At 43.2% G+C, this 17,633-nt stretch overlaps 1 protein-coding gene across 4 annotated transcripts; it reads left to right on the forward strand.

Annotated features, from left to right (window-relative positions):
• The first annotated feature begins 10 nt into the window (after positions 1-10).
• LOC107224131 (protein spire) lies at positions 11-17,356 on the forward strand. 4 transcript variants are annotated; one of them, XM_046741677.1, is made up of 14 exons: positions 11-1,178; positions 4,004-4,035; positions 5,418-5,535; positions 7,306-7,496; positions 7,912-8,115; positions 8,343-8,372; positions 8,992-9,294; positions 9,842-10,013; positions 12,876-13,015; positions 13,140-13,329; positions 13,754-14,016; positions 14,135-14,407; positions 14,513-14,850; positions 15,078-17,356. In XM_046741677.1, the coding sequence occupies exons 1-14, from the start codon at positions 65-67 to the stop codon at positions 15,316-15,318; spliced, it is 3,609 nt and encodes a 1,202-aa protein (XP_046597633.1). In that variant the 5' UTR covers positions 11-64; the 3' UTR covers positions 15,319-17,356. The 4 variants fall into 4 exon arrangements, with proteins under 4 accessions (XP_046597633.1, XP_015519552.1, XP_046597635.1 ...); XM_015664066.2 differs by having other exon boundaries at positions 13,754-14,004; XM_046741679.1 differs by having other exon boundaries at positions 13,140-13,272.
• The last annotated feature ends 277 nt before the right edge of the window (positions 17,357-17,633 follow it).

The raw sequence follows: 17,633 nt of genomic DNA on the forward strand, positions 1-17,633 counted from the left end.
GCGTCGTCAATAGTCAGTTGCGCGCGGGCATCGGATCGCGTCGTACTGCATTAGCTGACGTGTGATGGCACTTGATGTAACGGCCATAGCGGAGTACAACGACGACGAAAAAAGCAAAGAGGCGTTTGTAGAAACGGAGACTGGAGATAATAGCGAAACTTCGTCAGCGCACGTCGGTCCCGTCAGCCGTTGTCGGGCTGCGCGGAATATCGCCGCTGATAACGATAACAGTGCTAAACGAGGAGTACGGTGGTGTGCGGTGCGAAGTGCTGGTGCTAGTTTCAGTGACGATAACAACAACGAGCAGAACAATAATGATGAGAACGAGAATGACAATGATGATAACAACAACGTTGACGATAACGCAAGGAGGGGAGTGAACGACGGTGATCGTCCAACGTTCGGCGCTCGCGGTGAGTTTGAATCGGAGTTCGATCAAAGCGAACAATTATCGTTCAAAGCGTTGGGCCGTAGCCATTCGGCCTCCGGAGATAAGAACAATTACAACAACAATAATCGTAGAGCGGAACGGGTTCACGTGAATGAGCGTGGTCGTTGCGCGGGGGAGGAAATCAATGGTAGCATCGAGAGCGTCAGCGGCAGCAGAAGCATCGGCTTGTTGGGCCGGACCGCAACAATCGGCGAATTAGGCATGATCGCAGAATCCCCCATTTCTAACTCGGGCGATAACAGCGGCAAGAATGCAAACTGGAGAAACAGTGAACGCCTCGCGGAAGTCGCGATGACTGCCGCAGCGGGCGGCGACGAGGAGGAGTCAGCCCTCGCCCGCATCGTCTCCCGAAACGAGCGCGACCATCGAGCTACCAGATCCTGCGAAAACACCCCGGTCACAGCTAGCTGCTGTCCGACGATCGTCCGAAGCGGCAAGAAGCTTCATCAGCCACCTAGGCCTCGGTGTAGGCTTAACGCCGACAATTGTCTCAGCCTCCGCGACATCCTTCTGTCGTTTAATGGTCCGATCAGCGAGGAGCAGGCCTGGGCTCTCTGCTATCAGTGCGCCAGGTGCTTCAAGAACGCGATTTTTTCCCACCCTCATCCCTCACCTCGGAACGACGACCGTCTCTACCACGTCACCGAACTCTCCCACGTCCTCCTCCACAGGGACGGCGACGTGCATCAGTCAACCATGCGCAACTCACCGAATAATGCCGATACAGGTAAGTTACGACTGTTGATTTGCCTTCGCAGCGTGCAGCGATGCGTGTTTGGAATTGATCAAGGATGTAACGAAAGTTGGTGTAGTTGAAAATTTTTAATTCATTTCTGAAAGTTTTCTAACGTATCCGTCTGCCAGAAGACAGTGCAGTCTCTCAATAGGGCCGCTTTTCCTCGCTTTCGTACTCGGCTGCTGTCCCACGCTCCCCATCCCAAGTTTATCTTTGAAGCACAACTCTCAATAGGGCGAAGCCGCAAATGCAATGGCTGTGTCATTTATTTTACCACATAAACAAACTCATTCCCTTTTAAATACACGATCTTTCGTGTAAATCGTTTACACGAATAATTATGTATAAAAAAAAGGGATATGTTAGTAAAATATTGACACACAAGTATTTTTCCAGGTTAAAATAAAATTAAATGATGGTCTAACCGATGTATACAATTAAATGTATCGGCGCGTCCATGACCGGCTGCTGGCCCTAATGAGAGAATTTTCGACTTTTTCGTGACATGACGCGACGCTCGCGCGAAGGTGACACCACGAAGGTGGTGGACCTTCGATTCCTGGAAAATCTCTTACCCTCTTGTACCGTTGCAGTTCTATTGAGAGAGTACACGGTACATGCGGTGTTTTGGTAGTATCATCTGTAATGGAAAGAAATCCGGACGCCTGTATCGTGCAGGAATCGCGAATAGAATTATCCGGGACACCTGCTCGCTCGCCTGCCCGGCGCGCCGGGTAGGAGAGGTGTTGTTTTGATTCCGGTCGGATAGTAGGTGAGATCCTCCTCTGGGTTGGGTCAGGTCGCACATCCGGTTAACGCACTTCGCCCACGCCGCGCATAGTATACAATGTAGCATTATATACATATCAGTAGGTATAGAGAACATCGAAGGAAGCGAATCTGCAGCGAGGCGAGGCACTGCTAAATCGGGTGAGCGGGAACGGATTTTCTGCAGGCAAGGTCGCGCTTCATCGATCAATACGGGCGCCCACACCGGATCGTGTCACAACTCTTGTACCTACCGGCTAACCTTATACGCCAGAGTGCTATGGTGATAGTTTACGGCATGTCTGGAAAAGATTCCTTGAAATTTGGCAAATATCGGTTTCAATAATTTTTTACAAATAACTTATATACCGTATGTACAGTAAATAGTTCATGGCATTCATTAATGCCTTGGGCTTCCGGCTAGCTTGTTTTCGGTCCGAAAAACAAACGGCGGGCTCGATTCTAAACGAATCATGTGAAAATGACTCTCAATCTCTCGACTCAACGCACTCAACGTCGGCTGCATCGCCAGTCATTGTCACATGATTCGTATAGAATCGAGCTTGCATTTTTATCGGACCGAAAACAAGTTAGCCGGAAGCCTAATGGATTAATGAACATTACTGTATATTATTGTACATGCTCTCAGCTCTACATACATACATGTACATATGAGCATGAGCATTGCACGTATGCCCGTACATACGATTTATTGTACATAGTATGTTAATAATTGGTACAAAAGTAAGGTTCACTAGATTTTCATTACCTGCAATTGCTTCTATCGACTAGTGATTATTCACTTATGACCATTTAAACGAGCATTCATATGAAATTTTAACAAAATTTCTCTCCTACTCTCACCGGAAATTTTCTCCATGTGGAAGGCCTGTATACCTTAGCAATAATTCAAGGAGACAGTTTTTGGTAACAGGATATATAGAGGATCGTAAATTAACTCTCCTCGACGTATCGTAGGCCTTCCAGTTGAGGAGTTGAGTAGGAGTTTGTAGATTTTTTTTCTCTACGGTTATTCTCATTCTGAGCTCATTCCTCATCAAGGTATATTATCATAATAAAATAGCACGCTGGCAAGTGATGCAGTCGAGAAATACAACAAGAGAATAGACAAATAGAATTATAATAAAGAAGAAGAAGAAATGACCCAATTACTGGGACACGAAATCAAAGCAACCTCGTGTGGTCAACAGCGTGCTTATAAAATTTTTCCGCCATGCCGTAGCGTTTGTGCATTGTATCTGCTGTAGTATAGTACCATTGTGTAACAGAAAGATTGTGTCTACAGGTATCTTTAAGTATGTGTTTGTTACATGTACCCGATTATATCGCGCGGCGCGCGCGTAGGACTGCAGAGCCAACCCGAGAGCAATGGGCGTTGGATGATAAACTCGTGATAAGGAGGAACCTTGCAAGGTCGATTAGAGAAAGAAAATTTCGTGATAAGAAGTTAATAACATAGCATATCGCAAGGACTGAACTCATCCCTGTCCAGGCTTCATTATATCTCTGTCAATAACGATGACGAACTCTCATACCTGTAAATTGGTCGTCGTAATATTCTTATAGCCAATTAACCCGAAACTTGGACGTTGTACGGTTGACACGTCGTATACTTCAATGAAATATCTTTCTGTGTCTATTGATATTGATAACAATGCATTTTCATGACTTACTGAGCTGGAGGCTAGTCGTCAACGACTGCCGTATAAAAATAAACAACGGCTTAGTCATCAACCGTAGCCATATTACGATGTCGAGTATTTACGTCAGCTTTGGGAGATTAGCTTGCCACTCAATTTCGCTATCGACAAAACACATCGTCTTCACGTCCTGTTAATACTTTACAGTGTAAAACGGTCATGTTCGTTGCGAATAAACTACAGAGAAAAATGATCTTTAGCCGTGAAACAATATAATTCTGTGCAACGAAATGTGCATGGGAAATTTTTTATTCGTCATACGCATAAAATGTTGTAAAAACTCGAATATTTATATTGATTGAGGTATTTTTCTTCGTTATGTTACAGATTCGAGGGAAGCGTTCACATCGGAACACAAGGTAAGCTGATCACTCACCTGCCTAGCGATAATCCTCTATCTTCTCCGACACCACGCAGCCTGAGTGCTCGCATTCATATTGTAAGGACTTGCCGCTATACAGGACCAGCAATTCACCGTTTCAAGCCTCCGAGCGTTCGCTTCTTCGTCTTCTCCTCCTTCTTCTTCTTCCGCTTCTTCTTCTTCTTCTTCTTCTTCTTCTTCTTCTTCTTCTTCTTCTTCTTCTTCTTCTTCTTCTTCTTCTTCTTCTTCTTCTCAACTCCCCCTCTTTTTGTTTCTCTTGTTTTTGTTGTTATACTCGAACCCGCTGATCTGCTGCTTCTTGGCACGCTGACCCCCATTCGCTCTTACATAGCTGTACGCTGGTCATTCTCCGACCTGGTTGATTACGACGACGACGATGACGATGCCGTCGGTGTGGCTGATCTCTTTGCATGTGTCAAACCTACGTATATACGTATGTACATAAATTGTACTACTCGCTCTGCGGAATCTCCAGCTCGTGGCACACTTTGCCCCTTTTTGAATTGCACGCTGCAAAGATATTTTGCTTCTCTCTTCCTCTTGACTTCGTTTGCCTTCCATATTCCTCCCACGAGCGTTATCCGCGTTCTCACGGCCCTAAAACTCACCATGCTACGAGGTGGAGAATTATTATTATGGGTGCAAAGATCTTCTCACTAACTCCCATCTACCGTAACATATTTATCAAAGTCCGATAATAGCTGCCGGATGAACTATATAATTTTTCGTCATGTATAATTACATACAATTCACCGTGCAGGTAATTCTTTTCACATTGATCTGCTCAATCACAAAATTTGTAATGTTTCTTGCAATGGGAAAAAGATTTTTTAACTACGCTTCTACGACAGGATTCGGACGTCCTTGCACCTGTTCACAGAACCCATTGTATATATTTCGTTTTATGTACCAAAGTACAGGACAGCTTTAATCTTGATCTCGGGATTGCAGAACGGCGCGTTTCAAACGGCATAAATAACGGAACCTTCTTCGGCTAAAAAATAACGCAGCACCGGCGCGAGAGCGTTGATAAATGTTCGGTAGGCGATATTCCACGCGCCGGTTGACCCTGTAATCCCAAAAACTGCCCCCTTCTTGCTCCTCTCGCCCCTCTCGGCCCTCGTTCGTCTCATTCTCGCACCTGTTTGGTCCTCGTTCGGGATATGGATACCTGTAGTCCTGCACCCACGCCCACGAGAGGCAGGAAAAAAAAACATGAAAACCGGAATGATCGTACTTGTTGAAAGTGTATAAAAAGAGAGAAATGAAACATGACTATATACCGGAATAAGTTATTTAATAATATGCCGATGGTGAATGATATTTCTCATATTATATGTCTTTTTTTTTATTTTCTAGTTGGTGTTCTCGCTGGGTATGATAGTTTTCGCCGCTCTAGACTTTGGTCTGGACGAGGAGGAGGAACGACGCGTAGCTCCAGATCTCGAAGCCCTAATAACGTTGATGACACAACCCGGTGAGCATGCGGTGCCGACAATTTTTCCTCATATTGCCACATGTACTCTAGCTTCCCACCTTTGGGGAAAACAAAAGTAAACACGTGAGCCTAGGGGGATGAGAATTTTCCGTAGAAAGTCCTTTTCTGCCCTTTTGCAAATTAGCGGACTCTTGAGAATCTGGTAGTTTCTTCCAAAGCTTGAGCTTCCTACGGTATTCTTGAAATTTTTACCCCATTACTAGTAGGAAACTCGAGGCAGGGTCAATATTTACGACCCGAGGGCGCAGGACTTGCGAACCACGTGTTGAGCAGCTCACTCGTGGGAAAAGAATACCGGGTCTTCTCCTGTCTCGAGTCGTCGGGTGGGTGGGTATAAGGTATTAGCTTTAGAAAAGCATAATAACGTAGCCTGGCAACTCAAACCACGGGCGTGAGAATTATCAGGCCCGGGTCTTGTTGAGTATCCTGCTATGCGAACTTCGTTGCAGCGGAGTCGCAGAGTTAATTCTGCAGAGAGGCTGAACGCGAGGATAGACTCGCGGGCGACATAGTACCGTCATTATTACTGCATCGGCTAATTATATAGCTTCCCCTTAATTACACTTTGTGACTTGTGTATGGGTATGAGCTTATAATTGGCACAATTGTCGTACCACTGGAACTCTCCTTCGGGAAAATTGTTCTATGGGATTCGCATGAGGAATGTGCAGTAGAATGTTGTTATTGAAAAACGAAGACGCTCTGCAGTGTGCGAAAACTTTCATTTTTCAAATATCTTTGCTTAACGCTGCCACTTGTATGAGATTTTCACGAGACGAGGATTGGAAGAGGGAAAATAAAAATTCACACGCATAACGATATTGCAGAACTTAATATGCCGTATGCACTGCGGAAAAAAGTTTAGCCTTATATTTGACATTCCTGAGAATTCTGTTATTACAACTACAGTTGTCCGTTATAGGCTATTCGGAATATTGAATTGAATGTTGTTCTTTGTTGATTGAGTCATTCTATTCTATACATATATTGTTCTTCGTTAATTATCATTTAGAAACGGTCAATGTATTGTACAATTAACCCTTGAGTCACGCATTGTTGTGCTGAGTCAACTCTCATTACAAGATAGTATTGTATGGTTTTTGCGGTCACTGATTACGAATCTGAGATTAGATTTTGAAAATTCAAGATGGCGGATTCAATATGATGGACCAAAATTATAAATTTGATCTAATACGGCCAAAAAACTGTATGCAGGGGTTTTCGGGGTCGCTGATTGGATTCGCCATACTGAATTGTGAAAATATTATTTCAGATTTGTAATCAGCACCCCTGGAAAAAAAAAATCGACATAAAATAGGTGGTAAGATTACTTACCACTATGACTCAAAGGATTAACTGAATTAGACCATTACAGAATATGAATTGTGTTCTTCAATAACAATATTCTGTCCGTAGAAATTCTATCAGTTATGTGAGTCTTTTTGTACGTACAGCGATTTTGATCGTGTACATTTATAATCAAGGAAGGGTCTGCAGGCACATTGTGCCGTCTATCGTGCGTCGCGGTTCGTAGGCACCGAGAGGCCTCAGGCGGCAAATAATTTTTCACGGTGAAAAAATCCTGCATGTAACATGGAGTGCCGCCGGAAGTAGTTAGTATCTCGCCAGTGAATCCGGTTCCGGCGCCATCGCCCTATCCATCCGTTGTTTGGATTATATCAATTTGGCGCAGCTTTAAAGTCATATGTATATTACGCTCCAAGCTTTCAATACGTACGATCGTTTCAGAGGATGAATCCGAGGCGGAGGACCGGCTCCAGGAAACCGACGACGAGGGTATCGAACGGGATTCTGGGGAGAGCGAGGACGACCCGATTCATCAGACTCCCGATGCTCACGGGGTTCATCCCGCTGGCTACATCCGGAGGGTTTGTACACCACGCGTCCCTGCACCATGCTCCGTCAACACTGTGATACAGGTCCGTTTTTCAACTCGCCGCACCGCAGCTGTCGATGCCGGTATTTCACGATACGGCATTGAGAATAAAAAGACATCTTTTTGCCCATTTTACGAACGTATATCGTGATATCGAATCAATGTATCTGTGTCACTTGAACTCAATTGAACCATGATGCATTATACTCACTGGAACTCATTGAATGGGAGCTACAATGTTTCAGGCTTCGAAAAAATGGAGGTCACCGCATGGTCCCGTTTTATAGATGGCGGATACATTCGATTTAACCTCTCGTGAAAAGAAAGTAACTTCATAAATTCTCGATTATACCCACTTGAATCGCATAATCATGATTATAGTAAAAAGGTTCGGATATCACGAATACTCGCGTACTTATGGAACCGAATTTTGACTACATCGATTGCTCTGTTCGCAGCTATGCACGAGGCATCTTCAGGGGACGTCGGAACAGGCGGATACTCACTACAAGGCGGTCGTCCGCGCTCTAGTCGCAGAGGCTCTGGAGTTGTCTCATTTTCTGGAAAAGGTCGCCGCCGACAAACAGGGCAATAATTCTACGTCGTCCGTAACCGGTGATACAACGGAGCGGAATCTCGACACCCTCGACTTCAACGACTGGGTGAGTGTCCGTCCTTGATGCAGATGATCTTTTTTTGCTTTAGACAATTACGCGGGGTGAGTTGTAAAAACAGCCCAACGACGTTTGGTATAATACACATACTGGTAAATTATCGCTTCTTGCATACTTTTTCAAATTGTATCCCCTAAAATCTCGTATCTGTCATTGCGCGTATGCATATTTTGGCATTACAAAATAATGACTATACCCTTCCTCTATAATTATAGACTAACGTCAGGATATGGCGGGCGCTGCAAGTACGTAGGTATAAGATAGCCATGAAATACCTACCCTTACCTAATCTAATCTTGATGTAGTGCATATGCGTGTAAATGTTAATGTTCTAACCCTATATGATACGAATTCATACGAGCTATACCCTGGTAATACAAAGCTTGTCTATGGCTCGTTTCATGAATTCACCATTTTTTACCATGCAGTATATATACGTAACGATTTTCACGTGGTTTCGAGAAAACGTTCTGACAGTGCGTGCATTTCATATGAAGCAACACTGTATACATGTACAATACATACCTATGCAGTATCCAAACACGATGTGTTAGACTTTTGAGAAAGCATTTATCTACTTGCATGCGGCACGTTCAATACGTATTCCGAGATACACATGCACGCATACATATCTTCCGATGTACAGAGGCTGTGATAGAATTCAATGTGGTATGTGCCGATGGGTTAATTTATTGCCTTCGTTTTTTTCCTTTCTTGTGAACCAGATTTTTATGATCTTGAATAACCGCAGAGTATTTAAAAATCTAATAGAATTGGATATCAGATCTCAAGGATGATGAACCCCTCGGCACTGCACATTTAATATGCATATCTAATCCTTTGAACAACTGCTGATTGCCGTAGGCCAGATTCTGGGTCCAAGTTATTGGAGAGCTGAGGCGTGGCGTGAAGTTGAAGAAAGTCGAAAGGTCGATCGGCCCAGGAGGCGAGGGAGGAACCGGAGGTGGACATCCCGGTGGAAAGCGTACTCGCGTCACCGGTCGAGGTATAGAGTTCGAATTGACACCTTACGAGATTTTGATGGACGATATCAGGGCACGCCGGTATCGACTGCGGACAACACCATCACCGTCGCCTGCTCACCTCAGGAAGGACGCCCACGCCGTCATTCTCGACTTCATTAGGAGTAGACCACCCCTTAAAAAGGTACGATCATGGAAAAAAATGTAGTACTTGATCACTTTTGCTGAAAAGTTTATATTGTAACTTTGAATGCCTTTGTTTGCAACCCTACAGGTATATAAGTAACAATCTGTGTGTCTATGTAATCAATATAGGTAAACATGATGTAATATGTAGTCACTGGCATCTAATTGACGAAATGAACTGTATCGTATAGGTATGCGTGTCAGCATCTATAATTCCGTCTGACACCACTCCATCTAATACGTGTTTATATATTTTCCTTGCCGCACGTGATAAGTATTAGAGGTATATATTTTGCCTGGCGGCTTCCGCGTACTTCACGCAAACCGGGCTATCATACGCTCGCATATCATTATCAACGCGTGGAGATAAGATATAAAAAGACCGCAAGATTAAAGTTTATACAATCGTAGGAGGAGATCTAGTGCAGGGTATTTTATATCAGCTGGACACTTGACAGGACTGAGAGAGATACGGACAGATTTCATAGATACTGTGGAAAAGATAAAGAAAAAAAAGAAAATAATTACAAGAATAATTTCCACAGGCGTCCGAGCGGAAGCTGCCGCCGTTAAAGCGACAATCGACGCCGCATGAACTGCTGATGGAGAGTATAAAACGACCCCCTAAACCACTTCGGCCGTCTTGCAGCCCGAAAAGGCTCGGGAGAGACGACGCAACGGAACAGAGGACGCCAACGCGGGATTTCGTACTTTCAGGTAAGAGATACAAATTCGGATTCGGTTTCGGCTGTCCTTTATAGTACACAGCGGTTAGGTAATAATTGTAGTGGCAGAGATTAGCGGTAAATTGTACCAGTGTGTACAACTCCGCCTGTCCATGTATGCACGTAGTCTGCACATCGATGAGGGAAAGGGATGTGAAAGGAAAGGAGAGGTGAGCAGAGGAGGGCCTCTTGCGCGGTCCATCCGTTCCGCATGCCAGTCGCCGCAGTCGTCGGGGACACTTTGCACCGTTCGATATCCCGGAGCTTTCGGTCTCAGATTCGTATATACGTATATACCTGTTAAAATTGTGACATTACTCGCCGGAATACGCGGTTAGTCCACTCGTGTCGATTGAAACTTTATCCCGTGTACACCGTACGTGTGCGAACAAGACAACCCGCGCACATATTGATAGTTGGAGTCTGTGTTATAATTGTAATCCGTATGTACGTACGCGAATCGACTTTCTCTGCCGAAAACTTTGGATCATGTTCAATATGGCAGTCGAACGGGATTCGAATCGCGCGTAACTCAAGTTGCGTCATCACCTGCTTGTAATAGCCATTCCGTATATGAGTTTCAAATTTAATCGAATGTTGTGCAATATCCGATAACTGGGTTGTTTGGTAACGGAATCGCGCGGTTTCGCTAATTTTTATACCCAACATTTTGTAAGTGAAAAACGACATCGCTACCGCAACGTATATCTGACATGCAATTGAAGATGGAGACGACGGAGCGCGATGACGCGTTGAAGAATATAATAGGTAAAGCAACACGAATCATTGATTTTTCCATGGTATTTAGTAAGGAGTACAAGTCGCAACCCTTCAGCTGGAACTTTTATCGTATAAACCGTGAGAAGGAATACGTATAAATGTTTGTTTTTCCCACGCGCTAGATTTCCTTCCGTAGATAATTTTTACTCACGGGCAGGGGGGAGGTGGAATGCAGTTGATTGATACGCGGAGGTATAATACTGTTGAAAAATTCATGTGAATCCCAGTCCATTGTCCTGTGCGTTTTATGAAATTTGTTTGTCAGCATATGCTGTAAAGAGAATTGGTTCAGTTAAATTTGTTCTTTTCAAGTAGAATTCCATAAACAGCGACTTGTCTCAATGATGTGAAATATATTGTACAGGTGATGAGTCGATAAAACTACCGGTAGGTGCAGTCCAAGATGCAGCTGCATTCAGCTCTTAGAGAATATATCGGAAATTCACATCGTACTGATTGGGATAGTACAAGGGTATTTGCATGTAACGTTCTTTATATTTATCATGTATATACTTATACCTACGACTACCCTAACGGAAGTCGAGCGATGCGTCATCGACGGCAGAGCGCATTACAGATATGCTATATACGTATCTAATAACAACGAGCATGCGCATTTTCGAAGGGCTTAAAGTTTCGTCCGGGCGAGTTTAGTCTGGGGTGAACGTCAGTTGAGTCATCTACACCCTCGGCCCGAGCTGATACCGTGACCTTACCGTGCAGAATAGTCCAAGCACATCGATGGTGCAGCGTTGATAAAGATTCGTAGGTCCGCGGTATCATTGCGCCCGCTAACGTGCAGCAATTCCTATAAACATTTCTCTCAAGACGAGCACCGACAAGAGGTGAAGCTGCAAAGGATGTGGCTCCGGGTTTTTAAAAATCAATGAATCCGCGCAAAGTCTGCACGCGTTCCATCTGGTGATATCCTCGTTTTACTTGTAATTGAATTCCCAAGGTCCCAACCTTGTACATATCTTTGACCACCTCTATGCCCGCAGGTTTGATCAGTTTAAAAGTGATTTCATTTATTCGATGAATTGTTTTTCAAAATTACGCGTCGATAAAAATCCTGTGAAGTTGTTGAAAGAAGTGCGATATCTCGGATGAATATAAAAGAACTATAGTCTCTTTATTCGAGTAATCATTGGTATATGGTATCTCGTCGACGTCGTCGGAGAAGATGGACGGCGCGAGGACGAGAGCGACTTATATACACCCAGCTGTGCGACGCGATCAATAATCCACCTGACCGCGTATATACCTATGTATGCGGGATCAAGTAAATCACGTTTTACGGGGTTCTGATTCGGACCAACGTCTCTGCAACGTCGCGATGAACTCGAAGCGTCTTAATTCCTCGAGGAAGAAATCATCGTCGTGATTTCGACTCCCGTTCTCTGCGTCTGATGCACAGTGATGATCCTTGGAATTCAGGATCAGTCTTATACGCAAGAATTCGAATCCAGGATCAAGTCTTAACAAAGATAGTGACTAGGGTTTTCCTTGCTGCACAATGCTCCTCGCGGTGGGCGGCGAGTCGCGTCGCATCGTCCTCGGCGAGGTTCCGCCCGTTCAATCCGAGCAGGAACAGGAGCCGGCTCAGGACGTCGCGGCGCAGTGGCGCGTTCACGAGGGTCAGGACACGTCGAACTCAAGGCGCGATTCGTTTTCTCGAAATTTAAAACCGAATGCAACCGGCGATAAGGGCGATCAGCAACAAGGCGCGGCTGGCTGGGACCGCAAACCTCACGCGAATAGGAATTGTAAGTCGCGTTGTAGGAGGCGCTTTAAGGTACCAGGTAATCATCCGTTCATACCTCATCGTACGTCGTCTGTGTTTTTATAGGTACTATTACGCTTCATCCACCATCTTTTCGCCATTTAGAACGCTTTTAATTAGCTGTGGGGCATGTACCGTACACCAGCCTCTGCCTAACTTCCTGCCAAGCCCACGCACTCGATACGGACTTGAGCGTGAATTTAGGCGGACGCTGGTTCATATGCCTGCATGTATGGTACTCTGTAAAAGGTGAAGTTATTATTGGTAATCGATTTTATCGTTTCACTTCAGGTACTGGAACCAGAGATGATGTCGAGACAACGAACGCCGGACTCGATACAACACCGAAAAGTTCTAGGCGTGCATCGAACGATCTATCTCGGCCGCCTCACCATCCACCGCGCCGTTTGATCATACCCGACGACGTCAAGGTAACGTAATTATTCCACTGCTGCATGGTGCGGTGAATTGAATGCACCGATTTTCCATAAACATTTACCCATGAGAAAACTAGAGAAACAAAGCAATACGAATAAAAATAAACTTGGCAAACAGCTCGACGGTGAGGATGACGACGACGATGACTGCTGGGGCGATGGGAATGAGATCGAGGACGACAACGACGAAGCTGAGGTTGAAGGGGAGCGAGAGAGGGCCGGTGAGTCGGCGAATCCGTGGCGACGGACAGGTGGGCTCAGACTTACAAGAAACGAGTATCATCGTTTCTGCGACACGCAACTAGAGTGTAAATAATTTTTGTAAATTGAAAAAGATATATATTATCTATTTACGCATACAATTATGTGTACTGAGTTTAGTTACATATTGTTAAAAGTTTTTTTTTTTGCATGGCCTCATGAGTCACACGTAGTGTGGCGTTTTGTAAATTGTTGCATTGCATTTTACCGTGCAATTGTTTTTTTATTTTTTTCTTACACCCTCGTTGTATGTCTGCACTTATCGATATACTTTTATTTAATTTCACATTTTCTCGTATTATGTATAATTTTTCCTAAATACACCAAAATACCTATCTTTCCTCATAATTCGTTCAACTTCCAATTAGACAAGGTATCTGAATGTAATTCCTTTTAATTTCTTTTACACTTGTTAATTCAACATATGGCAGGGTTTCGATTTCATCACGTTTACACTTATTTCTCATGCAGCTTACGACCTAGCGACCCAGTGCCCGACAAGGAGGGTCTCTAATCGCCGGCACACGGTGACTAGCGTGACCAGCACTGGACTAGGGACGCTATCGCTTCCCCACTCGAGACCACAGAGTCGGCAGTATGAGTCTCGGAATCTCAGGGATACGACTCTTCCCCGTGCGCCGAGATCGAAAGACCGAGATCGTTTTATCGAGCCGGAGTTGCCCTCCAGTGTAAGCAGCTCGCAGGACGAACTGGGACAAGAGGTATCGATGCTGGTCAGACTAAATAATTGCTAACTCTGAGATTTGAAATTATCTCGAATAAAAAGAAATACTTTGATCAACCATTCTGAGGCCTGATAAAAACTTGGAACTATCTTAATTTTATCACCAGAAGTCGTCAAGCAAGGGGGGAGGAAACTCGTCGCTCGGCAATATGTTCCTTGACGAACGTCTCTCGCTTACTCTCGAAGAGATTGTTCATATACGCAGCGTTCTGACCAAGGCGGAACTCGAATCGCTTCCGGTTGAGGGGCGGGTCAAAGAAGACGTGGAGAAGAGGCGGGTTTGTTTCTTATGCTTGAAAACCAGGTTCGGCATCCTTGGTCCTTGGGGCCAGCGCTGTCGGCTTTGTGAACGGACCGTTTGCGGAAAGTGTTACATCAAGGTTCGCTTTTGTGAAAATCACATAAATTACTATCTCCGTCTGTATGATCGTATACTAGAAAACAATAGAAAAAAAGACTACTACCCATGAATTTTTCGAGTGTAGATGCGGATACCAACGGAACATTTCGCCCACGTGCCGGTCGTTCTCTTGTCACCGAGTTTGATGTTGTCACCGGCCTCCGAAGTGGATGGAAAGGAATACTCATCGCCGAGCCATGGCGCGGTTCGAAATCTCTGGCCCAGGCCGGCGGGCGGCGTTGGATCCGCACCAGCATCTCCGGCCACGAAACGGCGTGACCCGGCGTTGAGAAACACCCCGACACCGACCCCAACTCCATCCTCTGTTAACATTTCGCATCGCGAGGATAACGGGACGGCCTGCAACAGCCTGCCACCGAGCAATAGCAGCCCTGCCGCATCTTCCCAAAAAATGGACAAAAGGTAGGAGAGGGATTGGGGTTGATGTCGTTCTGGGGGTACAGCTGGCGGTGGGATTGCGAGGAGAGTGAAAATGAACGGTTAAAAGTTCCACGAGCATTCACTACGATATGAAATTATACCGAACGTCGTGACAAGAGCAATTTTTTTAATTTACCTGTACTCGACTGAATGGTAGGGGTAATACCTTTTCGACTTCGCAGGACCGATAGAAACTCTTTGTTTTCCAGTCGGAGATTTTACTGCAGCAGCGCGAACAGTAGCCCGGCCCGGACGTCTGCATCGTCGGCGCGTTATGGAGCTGGTGATTTACGGGTCGCCGAGCAGCTGCGAGGTGTAGCGATGGTCGTTTGCCAAGACTGCCGGATCCTGGTTCTTCAAATAATACAGAGCTCCCGTACAACGCGAGCAACGATACGCAACAACGTGATCTCACGACTGACATTGAACTTGTCTCCCATTTACGTTTAACGCCGTACCGTGACCTGAACAGTTGTTCGACGGCAGCTTTTTTAAAATAATTGAAGACCCTGGTAGGATAAGCATGGGTGTACTGCCTTAGCTTGGATTGGTTCCATATTTTTACAATACCCTTCGGTTGTAACAGTTATGTTCTGGAAATTTCACCTTCCAAATAATTTTTTTCTGAAAGTTACAGAAAAAAAACGCCAAATTTTTTTTATCAAAATTGAAATTTGCAGAACATTAGAATTATAATAGTAATAACGTACTCTGTTGATATTTCATAAATGTGTGGTAAACCAATACACCCCTGCTTATCCTGCTATGTCATTTTAATTGCGAATTACATTTTTACTTTAATTACATTTAAAAAGCAATTGCCAATTTCAATTGCACGAAGAATCATTTTTTCTTTTCATTTACGATTTACAATTTGGATATGATTTTTGATATCGGATAAAATCTTATGGTCAAATTTTCAATTCGCTTCATTTATTTCAAATTACATTCTATCTATCGAAAGAATTTTCATGATTTTTTCAAAATTTTCATCTCAATTTGTTTTACAGTTATGAATTTTGTTTAAATATCTTTTTTCAACTTTCCAAATGAATGTAACTCAAAATGGAAAGATGAAACGGACTAAGAATTTCGAAAAACAGCGAATCTACCTTTCGGTATACAGAATATGAGTTTTAAAAATATGAAGCAAATGAAAAATTCGAGCTTAAAATCTTCTCCGATCTCACAAAAAATGTCCTAATTGTAATCAGCAATTTCTATGTCATTAATTATAAAATGTAATTAGTGGTGCTCAACACTGCAACTCGACGGTTCCGGTGATTTCAGATAGGGCTTGCATAGCGGGTGCAAATGTTGCACGCAGATGTTGCACATCAAGGTATCGGAAAATCAAAAACTTATTATATTCCTTGCCGATCTGTCCTCTGGTAGTTATTAATTTTGAATGAATATTTCAGTTCATATAGATCACTCTTGGTCAAATTTACGTCATTATTTATTTTACACACATGCACACACCACGGTAGAAATAGAGTAAAAGAGAGAAAATAAGAACGAAAGAGCGAGACAGTTTATCCATTTTCTTGTTTGCAGTCTCACTATTATACCACCCGAATCTATGTTATACCTAAATCATATATATATATATATAAATATTGTTACAAAGGTAACTTTAAAATAAGAATTCGCTGATACAAAATGAAGTAAATCCAAAAACGTGGGCCGATTCTGTATATTCACAAATATGTGATCTCTTCAAAGCCTGAAACATAACCGTTTTTATAGGCAAACATCCATTACATGCCTATATCTTGCAGGGTTATTAATTATTCCCTTGTTCAAGTATACAGGGTGAGAAAGGGTACCTTAGTTACAATATTTATACATAAATAGGTATATCGATCATTGAAGAGTTTTTACATGTCTCTCGATGCTATTGTTATTTATTATCATCTGATGTCCACGATGTCGTTTGGAAAGGAGAAATAACGAATCAATCGGGTGTCGGCAAATTAACGAATATATATATTTAATCAGATCGCTTTGGAGCGGTACACTACCTAAATCGCTAACACTATATATGTATTTATATTTGTATATATGTATACATATGTACGTATATGTACATGCAGTTTCTGTGAGACTGTGCGATCCCCAATATTTTTCTGTTTTAGGAAAACGTGTGTATGTATAATATAGAGATAATTGGCTCCTTTTGTAGCAGTTCATTTGCATGTTTTTCGCGTTTTTAGTTCGTCTCGTCTGCCTTGCTTTTTGTTTAAATATTTAAGATTTGATTAAGAACGGCGGAACATCCTTTAGAATCAACAAAATTTCATTTTCGTTTCGTTCAATGTGATCTATTTTTTATTTTTTATTCAGACTTTGCAGAATATAATATTTAACATACGCTCTGTAGATATACATAGTTACAATTCAGAGTGCGCGTTTCAACCATATGTATTATGTGTATGTGAAAGTTTCCGTGTAAAGAGAGTGCAGAGCGTATATAGAAAAACAAAAATAAAATAAACGATACAGTCATTGAAGATCGCAGAATCCTGAGGGAAAATACACTATGTATTTATATGTATATGAAAATTTGTAAAGTATTTTGAATTTTGAAGATGTATCATATATTATACTATATATATATATATGTGTGTGTGTATATATAATATATACACATATATAAATATATACATAAGTCCTTAATCAGATGTATCTACCTATTTTTCCTATACCTATAGAGAATTTAGAAGAAAAAAATCTTTTCTCGGATCAGAAATACTCCGCATGAA

This window comes from Neodiprion lecontei, chromosome 5 (assembly GCF_021901455.1).
Source record: "Neodiprion lecontei isolate iyNeoLeco1 chromosome 5, iyNeoLeco1.1, whole genome shotgun sequence".
Taxonomy (NCBI): Eukaryota; Metazoa; Arthropoda; class Insecta; order Hymenoptera; family Diprionidae; genus Neodiprion; species Neodiprion lecontei.